General features: G+C 40.2%; 1 protein-coding gene across 9 annotated transcripts in view; it reads right to left on the bottom strand.

Moving 5' to 3' along the window:
* The window catches only part of NFIB (nuclear factor I B), a 266,130-nt gene that overhangs the window by 67,043 nt on the left and 181,647 nt on the right, over positions 1 to 17,440 (bottom strand). For 7 of the 9 annotated variants that reach the window (XM_063914058.1, XM_063914060.1, XM_063914057.1 and 4 more), the window contains 2 exons: positions 9,715 to 9,804; positions 3,437 to 3,565 (listed from right to left, as the gene is read on the bottom strand). In XM_063914058.1, coding sequence (XP_063770128.1) covers positions 3,437 to 3,565; positions 9,715 to 9,804 — 219 coding nt within the window. The remainder of the gene's footprint in view (positions 1 to 3,436; positions 3,566 to 9,714; positions 9,805 to 17,440) is intronic. The other 2 variants (XM_063914061.1, XM_063914063.1) reach the window with 1 other exon arrangement.

Raw genomic sequence — 17,440 nt, forward strand, 5'->3', positions numbered from 1 at the left:
CAGGCTTGCCTACCCTCCCGCATTTAGCGGGAGACACCCATTTTTTAATTGAGACTCCCACTGCCCCACAAATCTTGCTAGTCCTCCCGCTTTTACAGGTCCCTCCGTGCAAATCTGGTCTGCGTTTGCGTGAGTCCGGAAATGCCGTGGGGTTGGGGCCTGCACGGGAGACTTCACAGCCGTTCACTGCCAGGCTGTGAGTAGCGATGGCTGCCTTATATATGGCAGACAGGAGTCGGAGAAGACGGAGAAGGCTAGTGTGCTACCGGTATACCTTTATAGCGGGTACAGTGCTGCACATTTGTGACAGCGGTCATTACACTCCACTACAAAGGACAATGGGACAAATGTAATAGAGTGAGAGTTTCAGAAAGCGAGAGATTTGGTAAGGATTTTCATTTTTTTTTAAAGTGGCAATCATTTACAATGCAAAACCAGGCTGATCTTGCTGTGTAAATGATTGCCACTTTAAAAATTTTTTAAAAAACCTTACCAAATCTCTCACTTTTTGAAACTCTCACTCTATTACATTTGGCCCAATATGTTACTTTGCTCATATGGTAGGATCACTTGGAACATGACCACAGACAAGTCTTTTAAATCAAAGGATTTTCTCTTCATGTCTGCTATTGTTATTCGGGACTAAGAGGGCAATGTCTTTATGCCTGCTGTGAGTTCAATAATATGTGGACATAGACAGTTCTACAAACATTGACTTGAGAAAATAATGTACTAAGTCTGTCTTATTAGAGGTGTTGTGATATACAATATATAAACCAAGGATCGTTGTTGATTATTAACTATAATCAGTCAGTGTGTGCTCTTGCAATACACTCCTCTACATGTATGGTTTTTATTTATGTGGGGGTCTGTATATCACTTAATAGAAATGTTTCATATATATATATATATATATATATACACACACATATGCAGACACACACACACAAGTATATGCATAATTATCTATATACATCCATTTTTCTCATTAAAGTACTGGTGTTAACATATTGTGTCCGGGGCCTATATCCAGACACTAGCAAACTTTGGCTAAGGGGGAATCCTCTCGTTCTGGGAATTTGGCGGCAGGGCCAAAGAAAATATATTAGAACAGTGCAGTCAATTTTCCACTATATCTATAGAAATATTGGTATCATCTGTCACTGCAGGACACATCCCTGAGTGGCAATAAATATGCCCATAAGTGGAGCTAAACACGCCCTTTGGCTGGAGAATGACCCCCCTTAATTGTGCAGCGACTTCGCTTGGCACATTCTGCTACCACCTGGAATCTCCCTGAACCTAGCTTTCAAATGTAGGCAAGTATGGTTTACCCACATGCATGCAAACAAATCTAAATTGCCATTTTGCATTATTTAATTGAAAAAAAAAATACCTGTACCTGTGTGCTATTTGGACATAGTGTTTAGGTCTTGGAGACAGTTATATGTTGCCCACAAGTGAATGAAATTCCACAAGCAAGTATGTGTTAGCCATATTATTAATGTATATTTAAGGTCAGAAATAAATATCTGTCAACTAGCTTATCAGTAAATACATTTCAGAACGTCCAATTAAATCATGGGGTTACACCCCTTCTTCCATGTGTATGATAATAACTGTGATAAGAATATAAAGGTATATTCAATGAGAGTCATTTCATATACAGAGCTTATGGGTTATTCATATGCAAGACAGACATTTTAAAATGTAATCGACTTACAGTAGATAGTTTTTTCTATTTTCCAATCGATAACTGTTTTATAAAAAGAATGTAACATTTACATTACTATTCAAGCCCAGTACTCCTTTGGTTAACTTAAAAACACCAGCGGCAGGTTACAGAGATAATCACTAAACGCAGGTGAATACCCCAAGTTACAAATGAATGTGATATTCGTTGGTTAGCCAAAAATCTATCTTGGCTCAGAGCCCTGAGAAGAAAATGAAGTTAACTTAATGAAGTAAGCCGAGCAAAGATATTCCCATACTCATTAAATAGAAACATATGTGCAACTTAATTTCACCCATCGTACCTGAAATAACTTTAGTTAATGTATGTCATGCTGCCATGACCTCAGAAAGTGACAGGCCCACAAATTTACTCTGTCTTAATAATATGATTTGAGGCTACAATCCCACCACAAATTGGAGACATAAATTAGAAATATATATATATATATATATATATATATATATATTTATTTTTTACAATGTGATTACTCTGTATACTAGAGACTAAATGTGTCCTTTGGCTCTATGGCAATCAGGAAAAATGAACAAGCCACGTCTTGCTTATTTGCTGTCAATGTTTTGTTTAAATTACATCTGCCAAGTTAAAAAAAAAGTTACAAAACAGTTACAAAGTTCCTTTTATTGGGCGCTAGTAATTCCTCTACTCAAAAAAAACAAATATGTTGAATGTTATGTGGAGATGTATCAAAGATTGGAAAGAGATAAAGTAATGAGAGCTAAAGTACCAGTCAATCAGCTCCTGTCACTGCACATGCTGTGTTTGAAAAATGACAGTTAGAAGCTGATTGGTTAGTACTGTATCTTTCTCCACTTTATCTTTTTCCAGGTTTGAAAATCTCTCCCTATATTATTAGTTAAGGGGACATCCTCTCAGACTCCATATCCAACAGGATCCTAATAAACCTCACGCCAACTAGTAATAAACACATTTAGCTTTAACCAATGTCTCAGCGGCAAAGAATAATGGGGCAGATTTATTAACCTGGATAAGGTATAAGGAAGTGATAAACCAGTGATAAATGCAAGGTGATACACGCAACAGCCAATCAGCTCCAATATGTAAATTAATAGTTAGGAGCTGATTGGCTGTTGCGTGTATCACCTTGCATTTATCACTGGTTTATCACTTCCTTATGCCATCTTCAGGTTAATACATCTGCCCCAATGGCTGATACCATGCTGAATTTAAAATGATTTTCACACTCAATGTAAAGTGTAACATACAGGTTACTGGATGAGTCTATGAGTTGGGGAGGTGGACATATAATTTACGTTTTAACTCCACAGGGAAATGTTCTAATGTACTGAACGCAATAGGGTACATACTGTTTGGGACGTTTAGTCAGCATAGGAACATAAACATAATTGAGAAAAGTTGCCATAACAACTAATTGTCATCATTCATTGTGAATGTTAATGCATTTATCCTTGACCTTGGTTTACTTTTCCAATGATCTTTTACAAAAATGTAATTCCTGCTTGAATCCTTCAAACACCTATTTTTTTTTTATCAGCCACAGTTTTCTCATCTTCTGTGCAAGACATAGATCTAGCTTAAATCATTAACTCTTGGCTCAGACCTCTCCATTTTAATTTGGTATTCTGTATTAAATTGTTTTTGTGTTACAAATTTCCGGGGTTTGGGAAACACGGAGTAGATGACAGTATTTGTTCCACTTACCACTATGTCCCACTCCTGGAATCCCCGGATGATGATGTTGGGGAAAAGTGCTCAGTCTCGAAGAATCCTGTGGAGATGTTGGGCTAAACAATGGCTTTTCAGGCTTCTTCATTGTTGGGGAGGACATATCTGGTTAAAGTAATAGTACAGATTGTCAAGTTTCAAACAGGTAAAGGGAACATCTCCAAATTGATAAGACTTACTGAGCTTACATCACTATGCTATTGCCTGATTGCAGGACTTTGTGGTGGGCATTATCAAAGTTTGAAGACAGATGAAGTAGAGAGAGATAAAGTACCAACTAATCAGCTTCTTACTGTCATTTAACAGTTTCAACCTTAAAAATGTGGTCACACCTTCAAAAACTGCCATTTTTGAAAGTATGCCACATTATCCAAATATCCATTGTGGAGCTGCAATGTGCCAGTATGCATCAAGCTCCAGAACGTTTATCTTTGAACCCAATAGGCAGCACCGGCCTATAGAAGCCTATGGTCTTCAGTACGAGACACTTACCTTGGAGAGGGTAGAGAAGGGATTCCTCTGCACACACCCCCCCCCCCCCCCCACCCCGTCCCACCTCATGCAGACACACTATGCATGCATTAAGTGGCAGAATGTATCACTTTGAAAATGCTATGTTTGATACATCATGCCCTGTGTTTAGAAAATGACAGGAGTTGGTTGTTTTATCTCTCCCAAAACTTTGATAAATCTGCCCTACAATTTATTAATAAATTATAATTCCAGTAAAAAGTAGTTACTTCACAGATTACCACAAACACATAGTACTTATCCATCCTTGGCACAGTATCTAATACATGCACACTCAGATTAGTTTCCAGACCTTTATGTGACAGGCAGATAAAGTACAAATGACTGGCCACTATATGCAAACTTAATAACAGAATGCTTGTCTTCTGCCAATCTAACGAAAATAACATTCCTTTCATACCACACAGTTGGTCGCTGGAGTACTGTTCAGATACTCTAGCCTGCACCAAAAAAGATACAGGACAAAAGATACATATTGCATTGCTATGTGCATTTAAGTTTATAAATGTGTAGCCTTTTTTATTGCTTAGAAATATGAATCCTAAAATGAGGTGATGCAGATTCATTTAATCCCTGGGAAGCAGTGAGTACACTGGCTTGATGTAGACATATATATGTCATAAATATCTATAACCATAAAGACAAATTGAGCAACAGTAAATTATCATTATGTCAGAGCCCACAAGTCCTTACAAAATGTGATAGACAGATTATAGGAAAAAAGCAGATAAAATAAAAGTACAACAGTACAGCTCAAGCCAAAGATATGCATAATGACATAGAGACACAATCAGTGTTGTTACAAGGCCCTTGAATATACAGAGCCCACAGCTAAGGATTGGAGCAGTAGAGGCTTCCAGCATAATGAGCTCTTTGTCCTAAGCACTGTTTGAATTCTCATCAGGTTTTACATTCTGCAAAGTGCCCATCCAAATAGTCAGTTTGCATCAGCTGGCATGTTGCTCAGGAAAGTCTGGGATATCACTTGGAACTCCCTTTGAATGCACATTTTGCAAAATTCCATTTTGGTGCTTACCCTAGTAAACTTAAATGCAAGCACTATGATGTATTTAGTCTTTCTTTATATTGCTTAAGCACATACATAGCAGTAAGAAGGAATGAAGGACAAACACTGCGACATTTACTACAAGTGGCTGGAGAAACGGCTATGGTTATAAATGCTAGATGTGCTGCTTCCGCATTACTGAAGTCATGATATTGCTGCAATGTAAATTTATTAGTGTCACATTCTCAATACTGTCCCCTCATGTCTTTTAAACACACAATGAAGAAAGCATAGCAATGTAACTATCTAATCCGTAATGTAATTTGAAGTGGAGGAGTTAAAGAAAATACCTTATTTCGAAAATATAACCTTCATTCTGGTCAGGGGCGTCAGAATCATTTCAGGCTGGGGGTGGGTGGGGGAGGGGCGAAGTTAGGACTTCATTCTGGCGCCACTGCTGCGGTCTCCTCTTCAACCACTTACATACACACACACACACCCAGAACGCAACCACACACATTCACACACACACACACAACCGCCCCAGCGCACAACCACATACACACACACACACACACACACACACACACAACCCCCCCCCCCCCCCCAGCGCAGGGTAGCGCATACTCCGCATCTACGTGTGCGGCTTCACCTGTGAAAGAAGTCTGCTGTTGCAGGGTGCGGTGGGTCCCCCCTTCTTCTGTGCTAGCCGGCTGTCACTTCACTGATACGTTACTGGGAGGGGGAGTGGCCATGCAAATCCCGGGACCACAGCCATGCCACCCCAGTAATAAATCAGTGAAGTGACAGCTGGATAGTACCGAAGAATATGCTGAAACCGCCTGCATGGATCAGAAAGTAAGCGTTCCCCCACACCCGTGCCTCCATCATGTTCGGGGAGGTTGTGCTGCCTCCTTGACCCCCCCCCCCGTTCCAACGCCTCTGATTCTGGTGTTAGTATACTTTTTATTAAGTACTTATTAGCTATATAGCAACTGAAGGGCTGCTCTACAGGTTTCCATTAGTAAAATACTGTATGTGGGGTGGTTCCATTCTAATTGTTCATCGAATATGCTTAATTATCCACAGACTATCCTAGTGGCCAAAATTATCATTGTATTAAATGTAAAAATAGCTTATAGGGGGTATTCAATTGTAGTCGGAATTGCTGTCTTGTCGGAAAGACAGCAGTTTCCGACTTTTTTAGGTTGGAAACTGTTCCGACCTATTCAATCCCCCTGCCATTTTTACAACAAGTTGGCAATTCCGACTTGTCAGAAAACACATGGATCGGGGGGAAATCCACGGATCTACGTGCTGTGTCAGAAGCGCGGCCAAATCCAACAGGTTTTAGTCCCGTTTCCGACAATGTCAATCCGACTTTAAAAAAAATCGGATTGACATTGTCAGGAACGGACAAATCCTGCCAGATTTGCCCGCTCATTGAATACTGCATTGTCGGATCCTTTCCATCAGATCCGACAAGCATTGAATACACCCCTATATGTATGAGAACCACAACTCTAAGACACAGCGCACCCTTATGTTGTACAAAACTTTTCTTAATTATACTGTAAATAATGCTGAAGTGCAATGTCCCCATTACACCAACTTTGGGATATCTTCTTTCGTTTTTGCAGGCACTTCCTTAGTTGCAGGATTTTGCAATCTGGTTTATATATATAGCATCCAAATACTATAATCATCACTGATTAGAGGCCACTCTTGCAGTTTTGATATAGAGAGACATTTTCATATCAGGAGGTGTTAGTTGAATGTGAGAAAATAAGGGTCAGCCATCGGTGTGTTGCCATGTAAACTATATCAAACACTGAAAGTAGGGTAATAGATTTTTCTTTGTTTGTGTTTTTTCAAATACAACACCAGTTCAAAGACAACATATGTGCATATCAAATTTGACTGTGCATCTCCTTAGCGCCAACTCTGCTTAGCAACAAGGTCTTCAGTACAGTAACAAAGGAGATCGTTTCACAAAAGGGTAATATTAGAATAAAATATTCAGAATGAATGACAAAATGGGGGGCCGCGAGCGCAACAAAGCTCCTTGCGGGCTCGGTAGCTCACTGCGCTCACCACAGGTTCTATTCCCACTCTATGGGTGTAGTGGACCCTGTGGGTCGGCATTCCGTCGGCCGGCATTTTGAGCGCTAGGGATTCCGGCGCCGGCATGGTGACCACCGGGATTCCTAGCGCCGGTCACATGACCACATTCATTCATATATATATTTGCATTGTATATTATGTACTTTATACTTAATTTATGGGTCACAAACCTACATTTCAAAATGTTAAATCTTCCATATGAAAGTTTATTGTAATTAAAGTGTCATTGTGGTGCCTTGTAGGCTAGTGAAAGGTGCATATTATACTTGCAGACTAAATATAACATAGAACATGTAAAAAATAGTTTACCAGTTTATTGTTTGTCTTGTAAGGTTCCATGGACTTAATGTTAATTAACTGCATGTTTTATGTTGCAAGTTAACACAATGGTATGTGTCTTTATCAACAACTTTGTCATAAGTTAAGGGGGGTACTCGCGGAGCGATTGCTGCTTAAAATCTAAGCAATCTGACTAGATTGCTTAGATTTTGAGCAGTGATCTCTCCGTGTTTACCCCTCACAGCGATAGCAATGCGCTATCGCTGGTGCTAGATTGGCCTGCATGCAGGCTCAATCTAGCAGGTCGCTCAATTCACCCATTGGGTGAAATGAGCGCCTCCCCCGTCTCCCCCGCGCGCTACGCACACATCGCGCTTTGCTGAGCGGGGGAAGAGATGTGTGCTGAGCGGTTCGCTCAGCACACATCTCTCCCCAAATAGGGGCGTGAATACGGCACTTTAGATTTCGTTAAATTGAAATTGCACTGAAGAAATATGCACATACAGGAGTACGTCACTCTGACAACCTGAAAAAAAGCCACATGATGCAAAATAAATCCATGAGTTTGCTGCTTGCAAAACACCCTCAGATTCTGAAACTTGAAGGCCAATACATGCAGTTTTTGAACAGTTATGACAACACCCACACTACAATGCATTAATGAAATTTGTTTTTGCTGCAAAAGGACAATGGATAGACAGTTGAAAAACTGACAACTGTAAAATGCTGATGTTAATAATCACATAAAACAAAATGAAACCTTTTGTAGATTAAACCTGTATACCCGTACAGCAATACTTTACATGTAGGGTGCTACAGGTTAACCTGAAGTTCTATTACAGTCCGTAATTACAGATTTATTGTCATGAAACACTAAAGTGCTCATCATAAGCCTTCAGAATTAGCTAAAATGACATTAATAACAGCACAAAATTAGCATTTTACAGCATATGATATATGGCTAACAAACCCCATAATATAGATTTCACATGACAAGGTTCAAGAAAACCCTGTACCTATAATTCTATGAGTGCTATTTTGGCTGTTTCTGGAAAAAGTTTACCTGAAATTTTTTTATTTTATTTGGGAGTGTGAACACAAAGCTTTCTTTAGAACAAGTGAACAGCTAAATAGCCAATTGTGCAAACACTGAAAGTTTAATCAAATATTAGTCTTAAGTGCTGTCAGGATTGTCCTGGTTTGTACTGTATGTTATCTACTGTTGTTATAACATCCAGCCATCATTGTCACCAAAAATGGACAAGTGTACTAATGGCCTATATACATTGCTTCTGAATACCATATTGTGTCTTTCTTGGGTTGTCACAAGACTGTCAGTAACATAATACTTTCATGAGACACAAATGCCCCGTTCTGCTGTTAACAGGCAATCACAAAAGACAGAAAATATAAAAGATTGAATTTCAGTCCCAATCACGAGGGAAAGATGTAGCAATTAACTCTTGTACAAAGTAGTGTGGTGCTACTTGCTAGTTGCACACAGTAGTATACATTTAAGTACTAAAACCCATATATGTATTTAAAGTGCGGTTAAGGTATACTGATTAGTAAATACATATATGAGTATGTTACATATTAGAAAGGGCTTTGTAAGTAGAATTTTTAAGGTGTAATTTCTGAATGTTTTCATTGGTTGAAAAAGCCACTGTGATGATTTATTTACATAAATCTTTCATTTCACAATAATTACTGGTATCAAAACCACCTAATTATATTTTATTGATTGCTTTAGGTGTGCCTTCACAAATATTCAATTAAAGTCTCACACACATTAATATTATATTTGCATTTTTAACACTACTTATAACACATATCAAATGTAAATGTTTGATATACATTTTTACTAGCGTTTCTCTGCTCGCTCTACGGTCTCGCAATTCCTTTACAAGTGTTAAAAGGAAGGAAAAAAAGAACAAGGAGCATTCCCAGAGAATGATACAATGAATGCTACTGTAATGCAACACAAGTAACGCATCAACACGCATTGTAACACCAGTAACAATCATTTTCTATCGTCATATCGGCTTACTTGTGTTCTGCTAGCATTAAAAATGCATTTAACAACATATGGGTATGAGCCTTAATGTTTTTTTAGAATATTTTTCAATATAAGAACACAGGTACATACATAGTCCCTTTTCAATCGTTCTTATTTTACACATCTGCCTGGCGGCAACATAAAAAAATAAAACAAAAACAAAAAAAAACAACATTTTTTTTGTATGTTCTTAGATTTTATTTTTAATGAACCCTCAACAGACTTTAAAGTAAATATTATCTTCCCAACTCTCACCTTGCATTTTGATCTTAAGCCAACAACAGTCAGAAGCCTCGACATCCTCCATTTTCCACTGCTTGCTTCTGGTTGGCTGGCCTGTGAACTCTGTATGTGATGTCACAAAAAATGATTGGGGCTTAATGACTTTCTTGAAATGAAACTCTGCTGTAAAAAATGGTCAGCTGCTTCAAACGTTTTTCTCATTGGTATCCCCTAATCATTTAAAATAGCTGTTATATTGACTTAATATAGTCACACTAGAGTTTAAGATTCCAATAAGGCCTGGTTGAATGCTGTGGTTGCACAGTTGTTACCATAGAATAACAAACAGGTTCATCCTTATGGCTGTGATCTCCTTACATGCTGTCATTTTCTATGCCTCGTTAATAACTACTGCAGGAAAGCCAGTACAAACACTTGCAAGTGGCACCAAGGAGCAGGAAAGTGGATAAAGTGGTAATAAAGTATTGAGTAATAGTCAAAGAAATCTTTGTGTTTAGTTGCCCATAAAAACCTGAGTAGCTATTCTGTAAAAAGAACACAATTCCTGCATTATGTGTATTTCTCTCATTATGGATGACCTGCATAAATTAGTGAGCTTCATTTTACGTATAGTGTTTGTCCTGCAAACCAGCAATTCTCATGTTCAAACCTCAACTGTTGCTGCTAATGTTTCATTTGAATGTTTCATATGAATTTATGAACAAAGTGATCAGTCTGGCTTTCACACCCATGACTATGTTCATTTAGTCCAACTAAATACAATGCCAAACTGCCAAACTATATTAGCATAACACCAATCTATTAAAATGAACACAACAAAACTTGTAATATGTAAAACAGACATTGCTCCTTGAAATTCAATAATATTATAAGACATTTCCACATACTATTGTGAACAGCTTGCTTGATATATAAAATATTATAATAATAGAGAAGGTGGATGTGCCCAAAGAAATATAAATACTAGATCCACTATAAAGGCAATAGTGTGTCCATAAAATACTTAGTCAACAATATGTAGGCAGAGCTAAAATCATAGCATTATTATAAAGACAATATAATAAAAGCACCCACTATTGCCAATGCTTCACATTACAAATCATTGGGACATAATACAGCCCTGGCGCCAGGCAGTGCTCTGCAGATTGCCGTGTACAGCTTTGGAAAGATACTATGCAAATGGATGCTTATCTGACAAATCTACTTAGTAATGACATATTTAGCTATGTTGTGATCTCTTTCTGCACTCATATTGCATAGTGTTTGTTATTTATACAGTAGCTTCAGTATGTTTAATAATTATCCTGGGGAAACAATAAATTTATATTTGTCATGAACAGGTAAATATTTAATGGTGGTATATACCGAGCTAAAGAATCCTCTGGAACATAGCAAGGCAAGGTCACAATACTTCAATGATGTGAGGTGCATCCTTGGGATCTGGTGGGTCATCAATTTCCCAGCACCACATCAAAGTGATCAGGCTTATGTAAATAACAAAGTCATCAAAACTGATCCCTCAGCAAGGAACTGTATCTGGAGAGGAGTCTAAAGGAAGCTGGTGTGAGGCTCTCTGTATGCATTGACAGCTTGCACAAATGGAGAGCCAGATGCATATCTGTTTGACTCAGCCTGGGGCAACTCTGATGGACTCTGATGTGCTACAACGCTGCAGGGGGAAAAAGTGTGCGAGAACATGTTTTACGGGAGCTCTTAATTAAACTGTTGTTCTCTTCCAAAAGGACCTTAGGAAACACTAATGAGACATGAGTTTGGGCAATTTCCTCATCAAAGCAATAAAGAAAAGGCCCTCTTCCCCTGCCTCCAGCTATCCCTGGTAACTCCCTCGATGAGTATCACATGGTCAGCCAAGTGCCTCTAGCCACCTGTTAGGGGGGACGTCATGGCAGGCTAGTGATCTGGGGGCAAGTTCAAACATCCACAGCAACACCTGCTCACTGCAGACACCTGCTAGGTTTCCTGCAAGCAGAGAACAATATGCTCACTTTTCTGGTGGTTACTGAGGTTGCAGTTCTGAAAAAGATTCCAGCACACAAGTCCCAGAACAGCTAAAAAAGGGTGCATTCAAATGTAACTGCATATACTGGCACTGGAGCCAGAGTGCTTGGCTGTGTCACAGCGTCCAGATTAATTGGGATGTTTGTTTTATATTTCAGGCTGTCATTAGCGGCTTACCAGATTTAGACATGAGATTCCAGATCTAGAGATCACTGTACCAAATGCCATGTAACAGATTTCACACACAATGGTAAAAACTGTGGGCTTAAAAATAGTTTCTGTGGGCGTAAAAATGATTAAAGAAATAAACCATTTTTGTTAATAGAAAGACATAAGCTGGTGGAAAAGTAGAATTTTGAATGCAAATCAATCATGGCAGGTGGAGCAGGATTTCATAACTTTTGTTTTATTTCAGATAGAACAGAGTCTGTTTATTTGAAACCATATACAATACATGACATGCAAACTGGCATATGTACTGGAGAGGGTACAAAAGATAATGAGGTTGAATTGTGCTATCTAAAGACACAATTAAAATAGTTATTTGTCCATATGACAAGGCATATGGACCTGTTCCTGTAACAGTTGTTGAATGATGTAATTTCAACCATGAGTAATTAACTTGGCAGAACAAAAAACAAAACAAAAAAAGATATAGAGTCAGATATTCTTGCTTATCTCCCCCCTTTCAGATAAATAGATTTTTTTTTTTAAATGAATGCATGTGAAAAGGTTTAAGTAACCAATTAGTAGCAGAAAAGCAAAGCAATGAAATGAGGGCTGCTGCCCAGGAGATTTTTTTTAAAGCTGCCCAAATGGGTGCAGGGTCTGTTGAGGGGGGCGGGATCCCTCCTTATAGTTCCTGATTCCGAGTCGGAGGCAGTTGCAGCCTACCTTGCAGTTTTTGCTGCAGTTGCCTCTGTGACTTTATGCAGATACCGTTACAAAGCCCTTCCCTGGTGTACATCTGTGCGTCCAAATGTGCAAGGACTGAGACACTGACTGTCAGTGTCTACAGACGCTTTGTGCATCTTTAGGGCACACCATCGGTCACACCACTGAAACCTGCACCAACCCTATATGGCCTCCAATGTGAACGATTCAGCGTCACTATATGCAACCACTATCAGCAACACGCCTATGCTACACAACCACAGATTTTGTTGCTGACTTGCCAACACGGGGCCTGATTTGGAGATGTACATAAACCCTGATGGTTTATGTACATCTCCAATGATGGAGCGGCTGCGCATGCTCAAAACCTGTAAAGCATATGTGCAGAATGGGTCCTGCATCCTTATGCAGTGCTCCCAAGCTGCAGCCTTAGTGACAGGCTGCTGAATTCTGAGGGGCGGAGCTGGTCAGTGTTACAGAAAACACATTTTCTGGGAGTGGTGAAGCTAAGGCCTGCGTCTTCGGACTAGTCATCTCACGGCTCGACTACTGCAATGTTCTCACTGGCCTCATTTGCTCCCATCTTTCTCCCCTCCAATCTGTCCTCAACTCCGCTGCTAGGCTTATCTTTTTCTCCAGCTGCTCCACTTCTGCCACTCCCCTTCGACAAAATCTGCCCCCATTTCCCTATAGAAACTTCTTCAAACTCCACACCCTCACATACTGTACAAGGCCATCTCTAATTCCACTGCACCCTACATCTCCAACCTCCTCTCCCTTCACACTTCCTCCCGCCCCCTATGGTTGGCCAATGACCGTCACCTCTCCTCTACCCTAGTCACTGCTTCCCATGCTTGAGTTTAAGATTTTGCCCATGCTGCACCCCTTCAGTGGAACGCGCTCCCCCGCTCCATTAGACTCTCCCCTACCTTGCAAAACTTCAAACGGGCACTGAAAACCCACCTATTCATCGAAGCATACCCTTCCGATGCATAACCTAGTCTTGAAGCTGCTCCTCCATGCCTTGACCATCTCTGCTTTGCTTACATCCTGCCAGCAGGCTACCTCCCGATTGCTTGCACCCCATGTCATCTGTCTGTCGCCCTTCTCACTAGATTGTTAGCTTCTCAGAGCAGGGCCCTCTTGTTGTCAAAGCCCTCTTCTCCTCATATTTCACTTACAGCCCTCTCCTACTCAGCGACCATCTTTACCCGCACATTCTCCTGCTGCTAAAGGTCTATCTATGGCCTCTAGACCCTGTAGTACACTGATTACTTACCCGCTGCTTACATCTTAGCTGTATTGTGTATTGAGAATTGTGGTGCTCTTTGTTACCTGTACTCGATTTTTGTTATTTTTACTGTAATTTAAGTTCTGTCTCCCTGTACTGTTCTATTGTATGCCCTTTGTACGGCGCTACAAAACACTTATGGCGCCTTATAAATAAAAAGTAATAATAATAATAATTTCCTGCCCCCTGCAGCAAGAACAGCCTGAGGGTTACTCAGATGGCTGATTGGTCATGCAGATGATCTGATGTGTGTCTTCAGACAAAGCAGCAAATCACGCAAGCTTGCAGGAGACGTCTATTTACTCAGGATGCCTCCTGCTGCTGCATCCATCTCTGAATCAGGCCCACAGTGATTCCCTGCAGCATTTCAGGAAAAAAACCTGTAACTGGAACCAATGACTAGGAGGCTTCATTTGAAAATAGATAGACAGACAGACAGACAGACAGACAGACAGACAGATAGATAGATAGAAAAAGTCAGTGAGCTTTTACCAGTCCACCTTACAAAGTCCTATTGGAACTGAAAGTCTAAGGGCATATTGCTTGAAACACAGTAAATTAAATACAGTCACTACAGTCAGGCGGTATTCAATTCTTTTCACCCCCTTCCATGCCCGTTCTGTTTCTACTGATGGGCATGGTATATTAATTTACACTTGCTACCCCTGGAGTAGTGAGGCACCCAACTCTTTATGCAGCTAATCCTGATTATAATGGGTGCAATATGCGCGTTAACAGGGATAACTTTAGAAAGGAGATTGGGCGTGAAATATCATAATTAGTGGTCACTGCCCCAATATATAATAAATAACATTTAATGTTGCTAGCATTAGACTAGTATAAAAACAAACCATTCTAATTTCTCTAATAACAAAAAATGTATAATTACCCAGGGACTTAAATACCAGTTGATGAAGGAGGGTCACAAAACAGCATGTTGACATAATGACCCTACTGCAGAAAAGGAACACTATGGTATATGGCAAGGGTGGGGGGCTGCTCACCTAACACCGAACTGTTCAGGTAAAAGCACATTAGGGGAGGTACGGTGTCCAGGTCGCTTTCTCTCCTCCTGACTTCCCTCATCCACTTGGCATTCCTACCCAGTCTATAATCAGAAGAAGTGTCTGGCCAGACACCTGCGGGACCCTCTCCTGCCTTCTTCTTGCAGCCATCCATGAGAGTCTGACCACCTCTCCCTATAGTGTGCACGGCCCTCACTGTCAACACCTTACCACTGCCTTATCGGGGGTCACACATCACAGACCCCAACAGTACTGGCCATCATCTATTATTGTTATTATTATTATTATAGTATTGGCTGTCATCGGCACCCAAAAACTAGGGATGGCCATCAACTCTACCACCATTGATGATTACCATTGATGGTGATGGTGAGACATACCATCGATGGCAGCTAAGTGTTCTGTGCATAGCCATCGATGGACTGTACAATGCTCTTCAAAAGTCCCCATTATTAATTGAATAACTATATAGCTTTAGTGAAGTTCACAGGAGTAATTAAACTCTTTCCTACGGAGTAAACAAATAGACAGATATATAGAACGGTCCTCCTCTTCGGGTGCCTGGTGCTTAGCGTGACATGCCTGCATTGTAAAAAGATGGGCTTGCAATGTGTAGAAAGCTACAGAATGTGGCTGGCTGTTTCAGGCAAATGATAAATTATATTTCTATTTTATGACCAATCGAGCTTCATGCATGGCCCCAAGGTCACACAAAGTGCTACTGGGTACAAAACAAAGAATAAAAGCCGGGTCACTCGGGCATAAAGCAAAGAAGAGGACCAACAATACACAAAGGTGATAAGAGCTGAGTAGAGATTTTGGGCGGGATGTAATGGGAGTCTGAATTCGCCCTACGTGCGGGATGCCGAACGAACTCTGACTTATTTTTAAAGGGACATAACCTTGTCTTGTAAATGCCCCTTTAAAAAAGTCAGAGTTCGGCTGGCATCCAACACATTGGGCGAACTCTGACTCCACTACATCTCGCCCTTCCCTTGTTAAAGATGTGACTATCTGCCTGTACCTTACAGAGCCTTGTATTAGTTTTCCTCTCTGTCTGTCAGTCTACTGTTGTTCAATCCACACATCCATACACATTCATAACAAAATATTCTATTTCCACTGAATTTCTTTATGAGTAAGTAAAGATACTGCCATCTAACTCCTGGGACATACTGTATGTGCCATACTGTAAGTATTTTACTTGGAAAAAAAACACAAAGTATTTTAAAAGTGGAAGGGGAACATTACTATGACAAAAGAATTGAATAATTTCAAAGAACTTCCATATGTCTCCAAGAGTAAATGATACTATAGCATATGAAATGGTGCTATTGTTGTTAATAATTTGATTTTCCTCAATGACTCATGAGTTCATGTTCAGGCCAAAATGTTCTCAACGTTTACAATGTATATGATGATGATTTCCATTTTGGCAGAGTGTTCCTCTGCTCTGCACTGCAGGTGTGGATAGGCCCTGAAGAACTGTGAGCAGACATTCTGACCTTGTCTCTACGGTGAGAGCCTTGGGGCAGTAGTACTGATGCTTATTTTATTCTTTCAGCTCATTGATACTTAGCTATCAGTGACACATGAAGGTGCCACATGTATCCATAATATAGAATGAAACTTCTGCTTAAAGAAGTTGAAGTAGAGAGTGTAGATCATTAATTAATATGTACTGGCCGGCTATCTTCAGTAGACGAATTACTAATCATATGGTATTATTATACTATACATGGTTACTTTAAGCCTCTAATACACTAACCAAAGAAACTACATATAAAAAGTATCATATGACTCCACTGGTCAATTAGTGCGGACATAAAGCTTTAGGGCAAAAACATAATTTGTTTGTAAAATCTCGTTTTCTTCTTTTTCCTCTTCTGTATGCAGCCTTTGTGCATTTTTAGTTAGCCTCTAAAGTGGATATGAGGAGAGAGTATACCATGCTATACATAGAAAACCACACTCTACACACACATAGAAAAAGAATGCATCAACCAGTGCACTCTGGGCCTGATTTAGATGCGGTTGGAGTTGCTATCTAATATGGTAACGCAACAGGAGGAGTCACTCCTCCTGCTGCATTAATGATCCAAACTGCTCCCAAGAACACAACATTGGATCTTCCCCAGCACCATCGAGCGGCTTGCAGCCCCCATGGGGATGCGCAAGCCGCCGATCACAGAGGCCAGGTAATCTCCATGCAACGACGGAGATCCCTGTCCTCTTCCCTCCCCATAAAAGGCAACAAGATATCTCCGTTTTCACAAACGAAGCCTGTCGCCACCCCCTGCCCACCCCTGAACAGTATCAGACTGTCAAGTAATGCAGGCCTTAAGTCCTGTGTCGCAAGACCCATTCGCGTACTGTGCAAAGTACCAAACATCGGTACTTTGCAGCGCAGGACGGCACTCCATCCACATCTGAATCAGGCCCTCTAAGCAGAAACATAAATGCAGGGAGTGTTACTAGAGGCAGAACAAGGCCTGACTGGGAGTAAGAA

Source organism: Pseudophryne corroboree, chromosome 1, assembly GCF_028390025.1.
Source record: "Pseudophryne corroboree isolate aPseCor3 chromosome 1, aPseCor3.hap2, whole genome shotgun sequence".
Taxonomy (NCBI): Eukaryota; Metazoa; Chordata; class Amphibia; order Anura; family Myobatrachidae; genus Pseudophryne; species Pseudophryne corroboree.